Source organism: Populus nigra, chromosome 13, assembly GCF_951802175.1.
Source record: "Populus nigra chromosome 13, ddPopNigr1.1, whole genome shotgun sequence".
Classification (NCBI taxonomy): Eukaryota; Viridiplantae; Streptophyta; class Magnoliopsida; order Malpighiales; family Salicaceae; genus Populus; species Populus nigra.
In genome coordinates, this window is record NC_084864.1 from 15,015,540 (window position 1) to 15,031,830 (window position 16,291).

Here is a 16,291-nt window from a genome sequence, read left to right on the forward strand (position 1 = left end):
TATATATTGACATATTCTTTGCTGTGGAGATTTTTCTTGTCGGTGGAAAGTTTTTTTTTTTTTTTGGCGTTGAAATGTTTGTTTTTATTTATTTATCCAGCCAACAGTACTGTAGCATAAGCATCCTGATTTGAATATAGCGAGAGACCATTTCCTGTAATATTTATTTATTAAGACGAATTCCACTGCTTTGTGTTTTATAACTCAAATTCCATTTATGTATTTATTTATTTATTTATGCTTATCTTTAAAAGGGCAAGAGGAAGATGACCTGTCTGGTGGGTGTTGGGAATAGAGGAACGATGACACCATCTTATTACTTTGAAGACCAGCATGTAATCGCCCCTTGTATTCCTTCCAACACTGAAATATTAACACATTTTTTTTTTTTTTATGGAAACATGACGAAGACACTGTATATCTTAAAACAAGTCAAGTACTAGCAGACATTCTAAATTATTTTAATTATAAGAGTATATAGGAATTGAATTCAGCTCCTATACAGAGATGGTAGAGATTGTGTATACCTCGACTAATTTTATAAATTCTAAAATTAATGATCATGCATGCCTTTAATGATCAAAAAATTTACGGGACTCAAACTCATAATTTCTAGAAAATAAATTCAGGGATTGATCAATTAAATTACATCCCTCAAAATTATTTTTTATTTATTTTTAATTTCTTAGTTCTTTGGCTCAGCAGTATCCTCGACTAACTTTTTCGTATTAAAATTAAATTTATTTCTTTGTTCTAATCAAATACAGGTCATCTTTATTGAAGAATTTATTTATATAAAAGAACACTCCTTGTTCTTTTGAAAATGGAGATTTTATCTCTCAAAACTTGGTTTAATACCACAAACATGACATGAATTGTGAATATAAACCACCTTAATTGAATATAATTTTGGAAGATAAATTTATTCTTGGCATGCCAATAATATAATTATAAAGGGCCGGGGAAAACCTCTTCGAAGACTACGGGCAGTACTGTACCAACCTTTAATGATGCTAAATTCCTCCCCTTTATCCAAAACCTATTTTCTATGATCAAAGTCTTATCAAGAAAGAATAAAGCCTTACAATTCCTGTTCCAATATATATATATATATATATATATATGCGCGCTACTAGTGGCTTCAAGAACATCCCCTCCAGCTCTATAAATAAATAATCAAAAGCCAAAGGGAATTTCTTGTAGCATATAGATTGTGACCATCCAGCATTCAATAAATACAGCAACCCCAACACTTTTAGAGAAAGAGAGCATTTTACAGATGGGAAAAGCACGTACGTTTGGTATTGGCATGGACTACTCTCCTACAAGCAAGGCAGCCCTCCGTTGGGCAGCGGAGAATTTGATAGACGAGGGAGACCGAGTTATTCTAATCCAAGCTCAGCCTCCTAAAGCTGATCATACCAGGAAGCAGCTTTTCGAGGAAAATGGATCACGTAAGTATTTTGCTAGATTTCACCGCTATTTCTTGCCCTGAATAAGATTCAGGATCATGCACAGTACTGGTATACATTCATATTTTATTTTTATTATTTATGAAGCTAATGTTTGTTTGTTTTTTGTTGGGGATGATGAGTTCAGCTTTAGTGCCACTTGAGGAATTCAGGGAGATTAATTATTCAAAGCAATATGGGCTTACTCATGATCCTGAAGTGCTTGACATTCTTGATACAGTTTCAAAGACAAAAGGGGTATGCATGATCTTTTGATCTGTACGTTCTCTTTATAATCTCCAGTTATAAAATGATATATTGATGATGGTGTGGGTAGCGCAGGCTAAGGTGGTGGCTAAGGTGTACTGGGGAGATCCGAGGGAGAAGCTGATTGATGCTGTGGATGATCTCAAGTTGGATTCTCTTGTTATTGGAAGTAGGGGTTTAGGTGCTATCAAGAGGTATTTTTCTTCACCGCTAACTACTTCATTTGTGAATTCTTTCCCTAGTTTTAATTTCATGAGTCAAGTTTAGCTCTTCTTCTTCTTCTCAATATCAAGTTGGATTCTCTTGTTATTTTCTACTTCTTCTTTATATCATCCACGAGCTAATGAAGGGAAACAAATTAAGCTGAGCAATTTCTTGTCTCTATAATAATTAAACCCGGCTTAGCAATTGATTAGATAAACTTGTTGGGTGTCAATTCCACCAACTTAATTTGGATAAATGTAGATGAGTTGACTCAGAAAAGTCAGCATAAATTTGTTTTTCTTTTTTAAATTTTGAGTTGATTTCTACGACAAATAAGACCAAATCCAACTCTAGGCACGAACCTCGGCCAATCTGACATCTATGTTCTCAATCAAATTACTAATTAACACTCATTTTCAACTATGCTGATTGCAGGGTTTTGCTTGGGAGTGTTAGCTACTATGTGGTGACAAATGCTTCATGTCCAGTCACTGTGGTTAAGGGATCCAAACCTTAATGTCCTCAAGAATCTGTCTTGCGTGGCACAAAATGGGATTGAGGGCAATATTATGAGGGTCAATTTGGGTGCATGCTCTAATCTATTTCTTACAGTATTTTATCTTTGTCGCATACATATTTGGTAAGATCAGTAGATTCAAGTTAGGAGTGATGGCGTGAAGAAAGTGTGATGTTTGCATGGATGATTCCCTTATAATTTGAGCCCATTTCTTTTATGCATTGGCAGAAAGAGTTTCTTTTGTCATAGGCCTAAGCATATTGATATGAATATGCACATCTCCATTAAAAAACACCTCTAAAATCTCAAACTAATTACTATAAAAAAAATAAAAAAATAAAAATTATAATCAATCACACAAAAACACAACTTTCATCCACTTTATGAACGAAAAGATCAGAAAAATTTACTATAAAAAATAAATAATTATAAGTTATAACACAAAATTAATTACTCTCAACCAGATCTTAAAATGACCTAAAAATTACATTTTCTCTTTTTTCTCTAGCAACCAAAATGTAAAGAATATAAACACTCATCAAATAAGTAAATATCATAAATACAGAGATATTTGTTTTCCTCACTTGCACTCACAGCTTTCAATCATAAATTTGTGGTGGAGGCATTCATGTTTGGTATTGTGTTAATTTGGAAAAAAAAATATCCATAAATCTAAATTGGATCCCTAAACTAAATATTTTATTAGTTTGGTCCTTAAAGTATCATGTATTTTTCAATTAGGTCTTCCCATTCATGGGTATTATATTGACGTTCAACATTTGGACCCAATTAAGTAACATCGGACACCCTGAAAATGGTATTGATAAAATTAATTAATTTAAAATGAAAATGAGGATTAGGTTATTTGTTTGGGATAAAAAATGAAGGTTTCCTCTTAAATTCTCACTATGAGATTCGGAAAATTATGAATTGGGGATGAAAATGAGTTTCCACTGGCTCTTAATTTCTCCTCCTTTTACAGTCTTTTAAGAAAACCCACGAGTACAGATGCATCTAACTGCCTTGATGTGGACAATTCAAGCATCACACCTTCTGTTCTGTTTCCAGAACACAAATCTATGAAATATACATATGATTTGACAGATATGCTCTACCTAATCCTTTATAGAAATACATCTGTCAAAGATATCTGTAGTCTACCCAACACTTTCTCCAGATTACAAATCAAAGGATACGTTTCAAAAATTACAGGTAAACATGAAAAAAAAGGTAAAAATCTGCACTTATCCATCATCAAGGGATGACGTTTGTGTGTGTATGTATATTATCTGTTTGTATTTCCTTCTTAGAAACGTTATCTTGTGTTTCATATGAAAAAATAAACAAACGTGAATACTCCCTATAAATAAGTGGAAAACAATAAAAAAAACCCAAATACTTGAAGGAAAAACTACTTGATAAACATGAATTCCTTCGCTAAATATTTCAGGGCACTATCTGTATTGTTAACGTTGTTCACAGCCATGAGCGATGCTTGCTGGACAAAAAGGACATACCTTACCCTCACTAATGATCTGGGACCAGGCTTGCAACTCTCACTTCATTGCAAATCCGGGAGTGTTGATCTTGGTCAACAACACCTCGCTCCTCAAGGTAGCTGGTCATTTGATTTTTGTTCTAGTTTTTGGGGAGTTACTTCGTATTTTTGTAATGTGGTATGGAATGGAGGAAACAAGTGGTTTGACGTCTACACAGGAAAGAGGGATAGCTTTATTTGTGGTGAATGTGGCTGGTCTATACGCCCAACTGGTCCATGCAGGGATCATGGTGGCAAAGTAGATTGTTTTCCTTGGAATAGTTAGTCATGTGAGCGTAAGTTGTTGAAGTGGAGGAGATTTAGAAACTGGGAAAAGGACTGTCCTTTTACTGCGTATCTTGAAGCATATCAGTTGAATAAAATAGCACGTGAATTGCTCCATTATATTTTATTATTTTTATAACAAATTCTATGCCAAAATCTATTTGATTTTAATCAGCTTGCCAGTTCAATCCAACAATTATACATATCTATTACCTCTTCAATCATGCTCGAGGCAGAGGTTTGTATGATGTCATCACCTCTTTTGATTCTTTTCCATTACAAGGTGAAAAGAGAAGGGAGAGAGGAAAAAGAGGAATTGAAATCTTGGCAACATTCATCTTCTTCTTTTCCATTACAAATTTCTTCCAAATTGTAGTGATCTCCCTCTGTTTCTCTATAAATAGCAGTTTCGTTCACAACAAATACAGCACCATGCTGTTCTTTATCAGCATCAACAGAAATTGAAATCCTGCCACAAACTTTGGATGGCAGGGCTTCGAGCTCATGTATAACTTTCTGGATGTCTCTGACAAATTGTTCAGTGAGCGTGTGAGAAGTCTTCTCGTATGACAACCCGAAGCACGGTCACATGTTGGGCATCAGGAGGCATGTTATATGCAGGCACAATCCATCCAAACCGCCTTAACATGTCGGATACCTCAAATTCATTGTGAGTGCTCCTGTCCTTCAGAGAAAAAGCTACCAATGGGACTCCAGCGACAATGTTGGGTTGATCATAGGGATTTCCCTCAGCTTTTCTCCTGTTTTCCATTTCCTTTTGAATTCTAAACCAGCCAACATTATTGCCTCAGAAAGATCCTACAGTCCCTACTCCAACAGCAGTCTCTGACTCTCCAATAGGGGGGTTAAAGAGAAGTGCTATCATGTTTTTTTTTTTCCTTTTCTTTTTTATTATATATATATATATATATATATATATATATATATATATATATATATATATATCATGGACACACTCGTGGATACGATCCACAGGTGAGCGGCCACTCTCAAAAGCCAAACATTGAGGGAGAACCCGCCAACTCGATATCCTTAGTCTATCACATACTTACATGTGGATTAAGAAATGCAAGTGAGTAGAAAGTGAGTAGAATTTGAACCAGAAATATTCTCACCAGAAGTGCTATGATCACTATTGCCAGCCGAGCTACTAGCTCATTTGCAGAAGTGCTATCATGTTAACACATCTATTCTGCTTGTATAGGAATAAAAAAGGTGAGGTCCGTTGTCTTAATTTCATTTCTTTTTATATAGAAGATGACAATAATTCAGAATTAAAAGATTACAGATCCAAATAGCTGAAACAAGTTGCTGATCTAAATGCAACATCCATTTTAAAAATAATTATTTGTGCAATCCATGCGTAAAGATAATTTATGATTGCAACACAAGATTATAATTGAATATCAAGAAAAATAAATATCATTGCATAACAAAGTGGAGTCTTACTCTTAATTATGTGTAAATAATTAAATCTCTTGCCTGTAATTCAGTGGTGACAGGATATTCATCCATGTCAACATTGTCTTGTTAACAGAAGCCGCGACGAGTTTATCACTTTCAGGTTCCATTCATGTGGTCACAAAAGATGCCAAGCTAAGCCTAGGATTACCGTTTAACACTAAGTCATCATTTATGATCTGGCAGGCAGCCTCTTTAGGATTGAATTCTTTGGCATTTTGAACCTGAAAGAAAATCCACCACAGAAAAAAATTATTCAGAACTCTCTATTAAACAGATTCAATTAGTGATAAAAGAAATGTAGGAAAAAAAGATAGGATCACCTTGGAAATGAGGCTCGAACATATTGAGATACAAATGTTGAGTGGACAGAAACATGGTTGTCTGGTGCAGTCTTGGAGTGAGTCATGATCAAGAAAAGATCAGATATGGAGAGAAAGAGAACGAGAGAGAGGTGGCAATATGGAGAAAACGGGAGATCTGCAGTAATTCAGGAGTTGTACACTGTTGATGAGAACTAGGCTGGAAAAGCTACGGCAGAAAGCAGAAGCAAGGAAACAGCAGCAAAGTCAGTAGGTCGGCAAACAGTCCTGGTGGAGAAGGACTTCCAGCAGCTGTAGATCGGCGGAGAAAGAGGAAGTATCTTACAAGGAAAAAGAGAAGGAAAGTTCAAAATTAGAAGGAGACAGTTTTGAAGGCAGCAAATCAACCCTGGGAGAACTTGGTTTCTGAGTTGAGTTACGAGTTCTGATTTGTTACAATCCTGACATAAAGAAGGTGCTGCAAACAATCCTGACAGAGAACACTCCACCTAGCCATGGATGCAATTTCCGTCTTTTGCAAGGGATGCAGCCCCAAACACAGAAAAGAAGAGAGGCTGAAAACCCATGCCCAAAGAAGATAAACAACAACAATACCAACAGAAAGGTACGAAGTCAAACAACAATAGTCCAGGTGAGAATTATATAAATTATATTTTGAAAATTTATTTAATAATTTAATTTTTTTAGATGAGATGGTTTTTTAACATAACATCAAAATATACTTAAATAAACGGTCATAAGGTAACTCTTTTGAATTGAGATTGTATTTTAACAACCCATCCCTTAGTGAAGCTTCTGGATTCAGTAAGTCTGGTTCCAATTCAGTACGGAAAGAAGATTTTTTGGGGTGACTTGGAGGAAGAAGAAGAGGAAGAAAAGGAGGAGGAACAACTTGATGAAGAGGAGTTGGAGGGCAATGTTCATTCCGTTGATAGCCTTTCAAGCACACCAACTGGAGTTGAGACTCCTGATGTTGTTGACCTTCGTAAGCAACTGAGAAAACCTAAGAGGCTTCTTTATCAAGTTTTTAAAGAAAAACAAGAGAGGGTTGTTGCAGGGACTTTACTTGAAACAACAAAGAGCTTTAATGCCAATAATTGAAGGAAGTGATTGTTGTGTGTGGTGCCGCACCATGTGATAATGGACCACCATATTAATTAGTAAGAGGCAACAGGCTGTCTCTTTGAAAAACAAAATATTACCACTGTAGCAACAAAATGGTTTTTAACAGAACATAGAAAAGAGAGCACGGGAGAAAGAAAAAAAAGAGACAGTGAGCAATATGTCTTTATTCTTCGATTTACAGCTCGTTAACCGTCAGATAGGGATGAGATTTTGACAGACAATTCTAGACACGTTGCTCTTCATTCTAAACGGTTGGATCGAAGATTGGTGGTGTTCAAGTTGGTTTCTTGATTAGAAAACGAGGCTGTTAGTGTTGTGAGTTTTTCTCGAACACTTCTCCCTTTAATCTTGTTGTATTTCAAAAATAGATCGTTCTTGATGATATGAATGTTGTAGCCCTTAGTTATGTCTAAGGAAGAACACTTATGAACCCATTAATTGTTGATAGTGGAAGTTTTTAGATGGATTACGGTCCCGTGGTTTTTCCCGCATTGAGTTTTCTACGTAAAAATCTTGGTGTTGATTTGTGTGTTTGATTATATTATTTTGTTGATTAGGTGATCCTAATTTTGATTGCACAAAAAGGGAAAAAGATTGGGACTTTTGAATTGCGTATTTGGCTAGATTGGTGTTTGATTATTTGAATTTTTCCCAACAAAGTGGTATCAGAGCACTGGTTGTGTAGATTGAATTTCTTATGCAGTTAAAATGAAAAAGGAAGATTCAGGCATGATAAAGCTCACTTCCTCCAATTATTTTATATGAAAAACAATGATGGAGGATCACTTATATTGCAATGATTTGACTTTGTCGCTTGAATGTAAAGAAATAAAGCCTAATGAAATGGATGAGGCAAAATGAAATGGGCTTAACAGAAAGACGACTGCTAATGTTAGAAAATGGGTATCTTTTAAGTCCATTAATCATATTTCTCAAGAACATGACTGCTATATAATTTAAAAGATGTTGGAAGAAACATTTACTAAGGAGAGTGCACAAAACAAGGTTTTTTGTAATTAGAGACCTTGTGAATTTAAAGTACAAAGATGGTGAAGATGCTTCAGTGCATATAAATGAGTTTCAAGAGTTCCTAAATCAGCTGTCATTGATGAATCTTGAGTTAGCTGATGAGATGCAAGCACTAATCCTATTGAGTTCATTATCGGATAGTTGAGAGACTTTAATAATGTTACTTAGCAATTCTATTTCGAATGGAAAGATCACTTTAAAGAAAGTGAAGGGAAGAAGATAAGTCTCTACATGTCACAAGCCAAGGTGATTAAAGGGGAGGTGAATGCAATTGAAGATTGCTCTACTAATTTAGCTTCACCATCAATTGCACAATTGCATTCACCTCCCCTTTAATCACTTTCTTCAAAGTGATGTTTTCATTTAGAGTAGAATTGTAAAGTGACATCATTAAAGTCTCTCAACTATCCGGCAATGAACTCAATAGAATTAGTGCTTGTATTTAATCAGCTAACTCAAGATTCATTAATGACAGCTGATTCAGGAACTCTTGGAATTTATTTATGTGCACTGAAGCATCTTCAACATCTTTGTACTTCAAATTCACAATGTCTCTAATTACAAAAACCTTGTTTTATGCGCTCTCCTTAGTAAAGGTTTCTTCCAACATCTTTCAAATTGTATAGCAGTCGTGTTCTTGAAAAATATGATTAATGGACTTACAAGATACCTATTTTCTAACATTAGCAACCGCCTTTCTATTAAGCTCATTCCATCTTGCCTCATGCATTTCATCATGCTTTTTTTCTTTACACTCAAGTAGCAAAGCCAAATCATTGCAATATAAGTGATCCTCCATCATTGTTTTTCATAGAAAATAATTGGAGGAAGTGAGCTTTATTATGCCTGAATCTTCCTTTTTTATTTTAACTGCACAAGAAATTCAATTTACATAACCAATGCTCTGATACTACTTTGTTGGGAAAAATTCAAATAATCAAACACCAATCTAGCCAAATACACAATTCACAAGTCCCAATCTTTTTTCCTCTTTGTGCAATCAAAATTAGGATCACCTAATCAACAAAATAATACAATCAAACACACAAATCAACACCAAGATTTTTATGTAGAAAACCCAATGTGAGAAAAACCACGGGATTGTAGTCCACCTAAAAACTTCCACTATCAACAATTAATGGGTTCACAAGTGTTCTTCCTTAGATATAACTAAGGACTACAATATACATATCATAAAGAACAATCTATTCTTGGAATACAACAAGATTAAAGAGAGAAATGTTTGAGAAAAACTCACAACACTGATAGCCACGTTTTCTGACCAAGAAACCAGCTTGTACACCACTAATCTTCGATCCAACCGTTTAGAATGAAGAGAAACGTGTCTAGAATCGGCTGTCAAAATCTCATCCCGATCGAACGGTTAACGAGCTGCAAATCGAAGAATGAAGACAGACTGCTCACTGCCTCTTTTCTTTCTTTCTCTCGTGCTCTCTCTTTTCTCTTTTCTGTTAAAAACCATTTTGTTGCTACAGTGGTAATATTTTGTTTTTCAAAGAGGCAGCTTGCTGCCTCTTACTAATTAATATGGGGTCTCATTATCACATGATACGAGACCACACAAAACAGCGAGGATATTCAGAAACTAAAATCATGTAGTCTCTGCAACTCCAAGCAGAGCCTGTGACATGATCAAGAGTAGGTCATTAAGTACAATAGCCATTAGAGTACTAGTTCTTGATGAATCTGATTAGAAGTTGAGCAGATAGTTCAAGGATAAAATTTATGAAGATATCTCGCATCGCATCCGAGCTTCAGGTTTTCTTGATTTCTGCTAGTCTTCGTAATGAAATTTTGGAGATGACTAGCAAGTCCATGACAGGTCCTTTTAAAGATTCTTGCAAGTTCATGACGGCGGAAAAACTAAAAGAAAAGGGAAGAAACAGAAAAGAAAAGAAGAAAAATAGTAAAAAAAAAGAGAAAGGAGAAGAGAACCCTTTCATCCTACCCAGAGAGAAAGAGGAGCTTCCCAGCCCCCTTGCAATTCTTCTTCCTCCCTCACCGATTAGCATGAAAATATTAAAAAATTAATTATTTAGAATACAATTTCAAACTACTCCTCCACTCCCAAACCAAACCTAACAAGGCTTAGATGCATTGAAAGGAAGGAACATAGAAGAGAGGCAACTCAAGTGAACATTGTAAGTTTAGTGGAAAGGCATATCATAACATTGTTTTATCGGAAGAACTCATTTTAGTCGTTAATAAATAAATATACCTATTCTCAATTGAGTACCAAAACAAAATGTTTTATTGATTATTAGGTCTCATATGTTTTAGTTTCTCGATTGTATCCTGTTGTCAATGTTGGTTATGCAATTGATGACAAGATTACTAGAAAGTAGAAACTTATAAAAAAACCTATTGAGAAGTAGGAAAGATATAAATTCCTCGTGATCCTTGCTTGATTAGTATTCGAAGCATAAATCCATTCTTCGATTTCCAAGATACACATAATCAAGTAGTTGCACTATAAATAAACTCAAGATGGTACCAAAAAAAAAAAACAATCCGATTGACAAGACGCTCAACATTATAGATAATAAAATTGCGAAAGTGAAATATTCCAGCTCAATCCATCATGATCTTTCCGTACGTTCTCTAACACACACCATTCATCTTCCTTTGCATGACGAACTTCCTCCAAGCTGTAGTAATCTCCCTTGTTTTCTCCAGATCCCTCTTCTCTTTATTGGCCGCAGCTTCCTTCTCTTCATTAGCCAAAGCAATCTTGGTACTGATCCTGCATGGCAATGTCTCAAGCTCATGTAAGACCTTTTCAATGTCAAGAACAAGACGTTCGGCGAGTGTCCTAGAGAAATCTTCTCGGATCACCACACGCAAGACAGTAACATGTTGAGCGTCAGGGGGCATGGTGTAGGCAGGCACAATCCAACCAAATCGCCTTAGCATTTCGGATACCTCAAATTCCTTATGGCTGCTATTGTCCTTCAATGAAAAGGCCACTAATGGCACCCCATTGTCTTTTGAGACAATGTTGAACTTGCCTGTGTTCTCCAGTCCTTGTTTAAGCACCATCATGTTGTCTCTGCAATTTTCCATAACATTTTTGTATCCCTGTAGGTAAACAAAATTTGTTTATATATTTATATAAAGAAGGGTTCGAACTCGAGATCTCTCGATGAACAAGGAACATGGATGCGAGTTAAGCTACAAGCTTATCTGCACATGGTTAGACTCACCTCATAGCCCAAGCGAATGAGTTGGTAATATTGAGCAATAACTTGACTAGATCCTACGAAAGATAAAGATTAAGGCACATTGAGTTTACTTTCCAATCATGAAATACTGAAGAAAAGATTAAGAATTATGGATGTTTGTCATGGTTTATACCTTTGGAGAAGTTGAGGGTGAAGGTGGGTTGATCAGCTCCAAGATAATTAATATGAAAAATAAGTTCTTCAGGCAAGTCCTCCTTGTTCCTCCAAACGACCCAGCCAATTCCAGCATAGACGAGTCCATATTTGTGCCCGCTAACATTGATACTCTTCACCAACGGCAACCTGAAATCCCACTCAAGTTCTGGGTAAATAAAAGGAGCAATGAAGCCACCGCTGGCCGCATCAACATGGATCGGAGTATCCCATCTACAGAAGAAGAAAATCAGCATTAAACAAAATGTAAATTGGAATACTCAGATTGATAAATTCTTTCATTCCCATGATACAATGAAATTTACAAAAAAGAAAAAGAGAGATTACCCAGTTTCTTTGTTCTTCTCCACCAAGAGATCATTCAAGAGCTTAACATCTTCAAATTCTCCATTAAGGGTGGAGCCAAGGATAGCTGCAACACAGATTGTGTTCTCATCCACCATTTTCACAGCCTTTTCTGGATCCATCACATAGTAACCATCTCTAAGCTTCACCTCCTTCAACTCCACTTCAAAATACCTTGCAAATTTCTCCCAACACACCTTCAAACACGAATGAACATCAGATTATTTGGTATGATTGTTAGCGCATTATGATTCTAATTTATAACTTACAAGCTCTCTAGTGGTGTATATATTAATCATATTAGAATACCTGTACATTGGCTCCAGTAACAATGTTAGGCTTATCATAGGGCTTTCCCTCAGCTTTCCTCTTGTTCTGCCACTTTCTCTTGAATGCTAAACCAGCCAACATTATAGCCTCGGAGGATCCTACGGTTCCGACTCCAATTGCTGTCTCTGAGTCTCCAAGTGGTGCATTGAAGAGATGGGCTATTATGTTAACACATCGGTTCTGCATGCATAAACAATCATCAAACTGTTAAGCTCCTTTGGTCAAAATGTTCTTGAAAATTTCATATTTTCTACATCACCATTTGAAATAAATCATCGATCCAACTTAGAAGACAGACAAACAAATGTATCAATCAATAATTCACTCTAGATAGTAATTGCTACCATTTTTTTTTATATTTTTTCTTGCAAAGACTAATTTAAGTGTAGCTCATGAATCCATTACTTTTGTTGATTAAAATTACATTGAACCTATCCAATACCACTTTTTTGTAAAATCATTACTCTTACAACTTGTTCTAGAAGAGATTTCCTTTCTCATTTTTTTTTTGTAAATTCATTAAGCCTCGAGGAATAATCAGATTTTCTTAGGGGAAAGGAGCATATGTTCAACACAAATCATGAACAACGTAATTTTTGTTGTTGTTGCCAAGAATTAAAGAGCCGAGACTGGTCCATACAGTACACCGACTCAATTCACTCATCTATCATCATCACTGGCTCCATGGACCAAAAGTATAGTCGTCTTTTTCTAATTCCAGTTTGAGAGATAAGATGAAAAAGCACTTCTGTATGGGGCAATTGGTCTAGTGGATTCGATATGATAAAACATGGAGAAAGTCCTGAAAGTACTTGTATGAGGAAAAAAGTGTCAAAAAGCTAAGAAAATCTTTGCATTTGGCAATTGGTTTTGGAAAAAAATCAAGCAAATTAACAGAATTTTGTACGAAACAACACGTTCAATTCATACATTTTCAGAGAGTGAATAGCTATCTAACTTTCTATGGCCGGCAGTTGAATATTCATGCCGTGTGTTTTGGATGGCTCATCCTATCACCATCTACACAGCTAATAGTTCAATAAATAATTTGGGACCTACAACTACAAATCAATGGCTTCAATTTCGGCAAGAATGAAGACTAAAGTAATTCAATTTGAAAGCACTAACTATTCCGAATCCAATTCGATTGATTTTCGTACTTTATAAGGTAGCTCCCTTCCAATTTCTGTTTGGTGGGCCAATAATTGATTGAAACAAGTATGCAGGCACCGGCCTCATAATTCACAACAAAAACAATTAGTTTTTGTTCTTTATACAAACAGAGGGACACGTTAATTAAGGGATTGATTTCAAAAAATAATCATTATTTGACTTGAATTTATTTTAATTTTTTTTTAATAATTGAATCCAAAGTGAAATAACCATTCCTTCAAAGTAATTCAAGTATTCACCATGACTTTTCCGATCACATTTTCTTTTGCAGGAGGGACTAAAAGGGTTGACACTTGACATTAACCTAGTTTATATATATATATATATATATAAAATCCTTCAGTTAGGGAATACATATAAACAACCAAAATTTATAAATCATTTTTTGAAAAGTATTTTAAAAAATATTATTTTATATATTTTTTGAGTTGAAAAGGAGTTTGAAAAGTAATTTATGTAATTTGAAAAACATTATTTTATATTCTCTGTGTTGAAAAGTATTGTTTTATTATACTTGCCTCACCTAGACTTGTCTCTTCTCCTATGCTTTTCACAACAGATATCACATCACATATGATCTAGAATTTTGAAAAAGAAATTGGAGACTGACATGCACTTTTGAAAGTTAGATAGATAGATTTAAAAAGCATTTAAATTAATTTATTGTAGTTATTCTTCTTCTATTTTCAATGGCCGCGCCGCGTATTGGCAAAACAGCCGCACCTTCTTGACTTTTTATGTGAATATAATTGTTTCAATTTGACTCCTTGAAATCTAGGAAATTAATGACATTGCTTTTAGCAAATTTGAAACTTTCTTTAATTATTATACAGTTCTGTGATGTGGCTGATCGAAGCCTGCCGATCGAGAAGTGGACATGGATATTATTAGTATTTTCCTAACAGTAAACACTTGAGGCATAATCTCAGTTATAATCAAGATTTAGGAATAAATAATATGCTAATTAAAACGATGGAGGCACCAACGAACAGTATTGAGATCCAGTTCCTAAATGTTATCACCTTGAAGTTCAGCTCAAACATTAGATTTATACTAAAGAAATTAACCGTCCAATCTATATTAAATTCTCTACACTCATCTCAAGAATCGAACCTATCATGATTAGATTACTCGTCAAAACTAAATTTCTTCACCATTGCTGTGCGCTTATAAACACTATTGGATTTACTTTGAAATTAAGATCCCCACTCCCCACGAAAAGTTATAGCAATAGTTAATGTTATTAATTAATTATAATTAAGAAGGAACTACCTAGCCAGAACCAATCCATTATTTTAATGGATCACCCCTACCCCATGTTGAAATCGATCAGTGCGAACTTGACCAGATTAAGATGATCTATATAAAAAATTATCTAGTTTCCAAAAGTTGTTCATGGGATAATTATTTAACCTTTTTTTTTTGTTTTTTGAAAAAAAATGGTGTGTGTGTGTGGAGGAGATGACTTGCCTGAAGCTCAGTGGTGACAGGGTATTCATCCATGTCCACGTAGTTTTTGTTGATAGAAGCCATGATAAGCTTATCACACTCAGGCTCCATCCATGTGGTCACAAATGATGCTAGGTTAAGCCTAGGGTTACCATCCAACATGAGCTCGTCGTTTATGATCTGAAAGGCTGCCTCCTTTGGGATCGAATTTTCTGGCATCTTGAACCTATCCAAAAGTGAAGAAAAATAAAGAAACTCCATTTAGTCATGTATTTACATAGCTGATTTGAAGGAAATGGAACAGTAAATAAAGAAAATACATGATCAAGTACCTCGGAAGTGAAGCTCGGACATATCTCGAGGCGAAGGTTGAGTGAACGGAGTCATCAGATTCTGAAGATGTCTTGGAGAGAACCATGGCTGGTGATCAAGAGAAATGTTCAGTACTGTTGATGAAATAGGAAGAAGTCAACTATGAAGATGTGTGAGGAAAGTGATACCATGGGTAGGTTTATATAGTGATGAAAAGGAAAGGACGGTCATTGGTCAGCCCAAGTGGTTAAATATTTCGGTTCAAAAACAAAAAACAATGTTGGTCTAAATAGTTGTGCATATACAGTCATATTCCTTGAGATATAAAGAAGATGTTGAAGATCATAAATCGATGGTGGCTTCCCAGCGAGCAACCAATACCATCTTGGCTTTTGTCTAATACAATTGGCTCTCTTGTTTTTTGATTTACCCACTTCATCATGCTATAGTATATATTTTTTTTGTATGGATTCCATGTTGGCACATTATTTTTTATTCGTTGGAACAGCTCGTCAGATTATCTCTCTCTCTCTCTCTTCTTCTGCTTGCTTTCCCCCCATGCCGTGACTTTCCTCTCCCACTACAAAGAGATTTCGGTTTTGGACTATTGGAGAAAACAAGTAGGTATTCCCTCTCCTTATTGCTTAAAATTAGTGAATTGAATGTGGAAGAACCGAAGAAGATTTAGAGTTCGTATTTTACGTCGATGATTTCATAATTTAAGGGATTTATTTTATATATTAGGGTGTTAAATTCCTTAAAACCAACTAGGTTAATATCTGGATTATAAATTTATTGAATAATAAGATGTTTGTATTTTTGGGTTATGTAGATTTTCAACTAGCAGGTCGGGATTCTAAAAATCCCAACCAACCGGTTAATCAATTTGGCTAAACTAGTCAAGCGGTTTACTTGTTGCTACCAGTTAACTGATTGATTTGTGTAGTGGTCTGCCGGTTGGTCAATATGGTTTGTTCTTTTTTAGTGCACTTGATTGTTTTCTTTATTAGTTGTTGATCGTTTTAAAAACAAATCAATCTGTTGAT

At 35.2% G+C, this 16,291-nt stretch overlaps 3 protein-coding genes, 1 long non-coding RNA gene and 1 pseudogene across 4 annotated transcripts; 2 read left to right on the forward strand and 3 right to left on the reverse strand.

Annotated features, from left to right (window-relative positions):
• Window positions 1–1,177: 1,177 nt before the first annotated feature.
• Window positions 1,178–2,660, forward strand: LOC133671618 (universal stress protein PHOS32-like). The gene is made up of 4 exons (XM_062092425.1): window positions 1,178–1,454; window positions 1,600–1,709; window positions 1,794–1,912; window positions 2,358–2,660. Exons 1-4 carry the CDS (start codon window positions 1,280–1,282, stop codon window positions 2,437–2,439), a joined length of 486 nt encoding a protein of 161 aa, XP_061948409.1. The 5' UTR covers window positions 1,178–1,279; the 3' UTR covers window positions 2,440–2,660.
• Window positions 2,661–3,516: 856 nt separating this feature from the next.
• Window positions 3,517–4,335, forward strand: LOC133670641 (S-protein homolog 20-like). The gene has a single exon (XM_062091191.1). It carries the CDS (start codon window positions 3,864–3,866, stop codon window positions 4,260–4,262), a length of 399 nt encoding a protein of 132 aa, XP_061947175.1. The 5' UTR covers window positions 3,517–3,863; the 3' UTR covers window positions 4,263–4,335.
• Window positions 4,336–4,421: 86 nt separating this feature from the next.
• Window positions 4,422–5,166, reverse strand: LOC133671176 (glutamate decarboxylase 1-like; annotated as a pseudogene).
• Window positions 5,167–5,208: 42 nt separating this feature from the next.
• Window positions 5,209–7,118, reverse strand: LOC133671177 (uncharacterized). The gene is made up of 2 exons (XR_009834219.1): window positions 6,067–7,118; window positions 5,209–5,967 (listed from the first exon to the last, which is right to left on the reverse strand). It is a non-coding gene; the product is annotated as an uncharacterized LOC133671177 (long non-coding RNA).
• A 3,502-nt stretch (window positions 7,119–10,620) lies between these two features.
• On the reverse strand, window positions 10,621–15,658 carry LOC133671602 (glutamate decarboxylase 1-like). Its single transcript, XM_062092397.1, has 7 exons — window positions 15,266–15,658; window positions 14,955–15,159; window positions 12,291–12,491; window positions 11,964–12,178; window positions 11,596–11,849; window positions 11,445–11,497; window positions 10,621–11,319 (listed from the first exon to the last, which is right to left on the reverse strand). Exons 1-7 carry the CDS (start codon window positions 15,349–15,351, stop codon window positions 10,843–10,845), a joined length of 1,491 nt encoding a protein of 496 aa, XP_061948381.1. The 5' UTR covers window positions 15,352–15,658; the 3' UTR covers window positions 10,621–10,842.
• Between the last annotated feature and the right edge of the window lie 633 nt (window positions 15,659–16,291).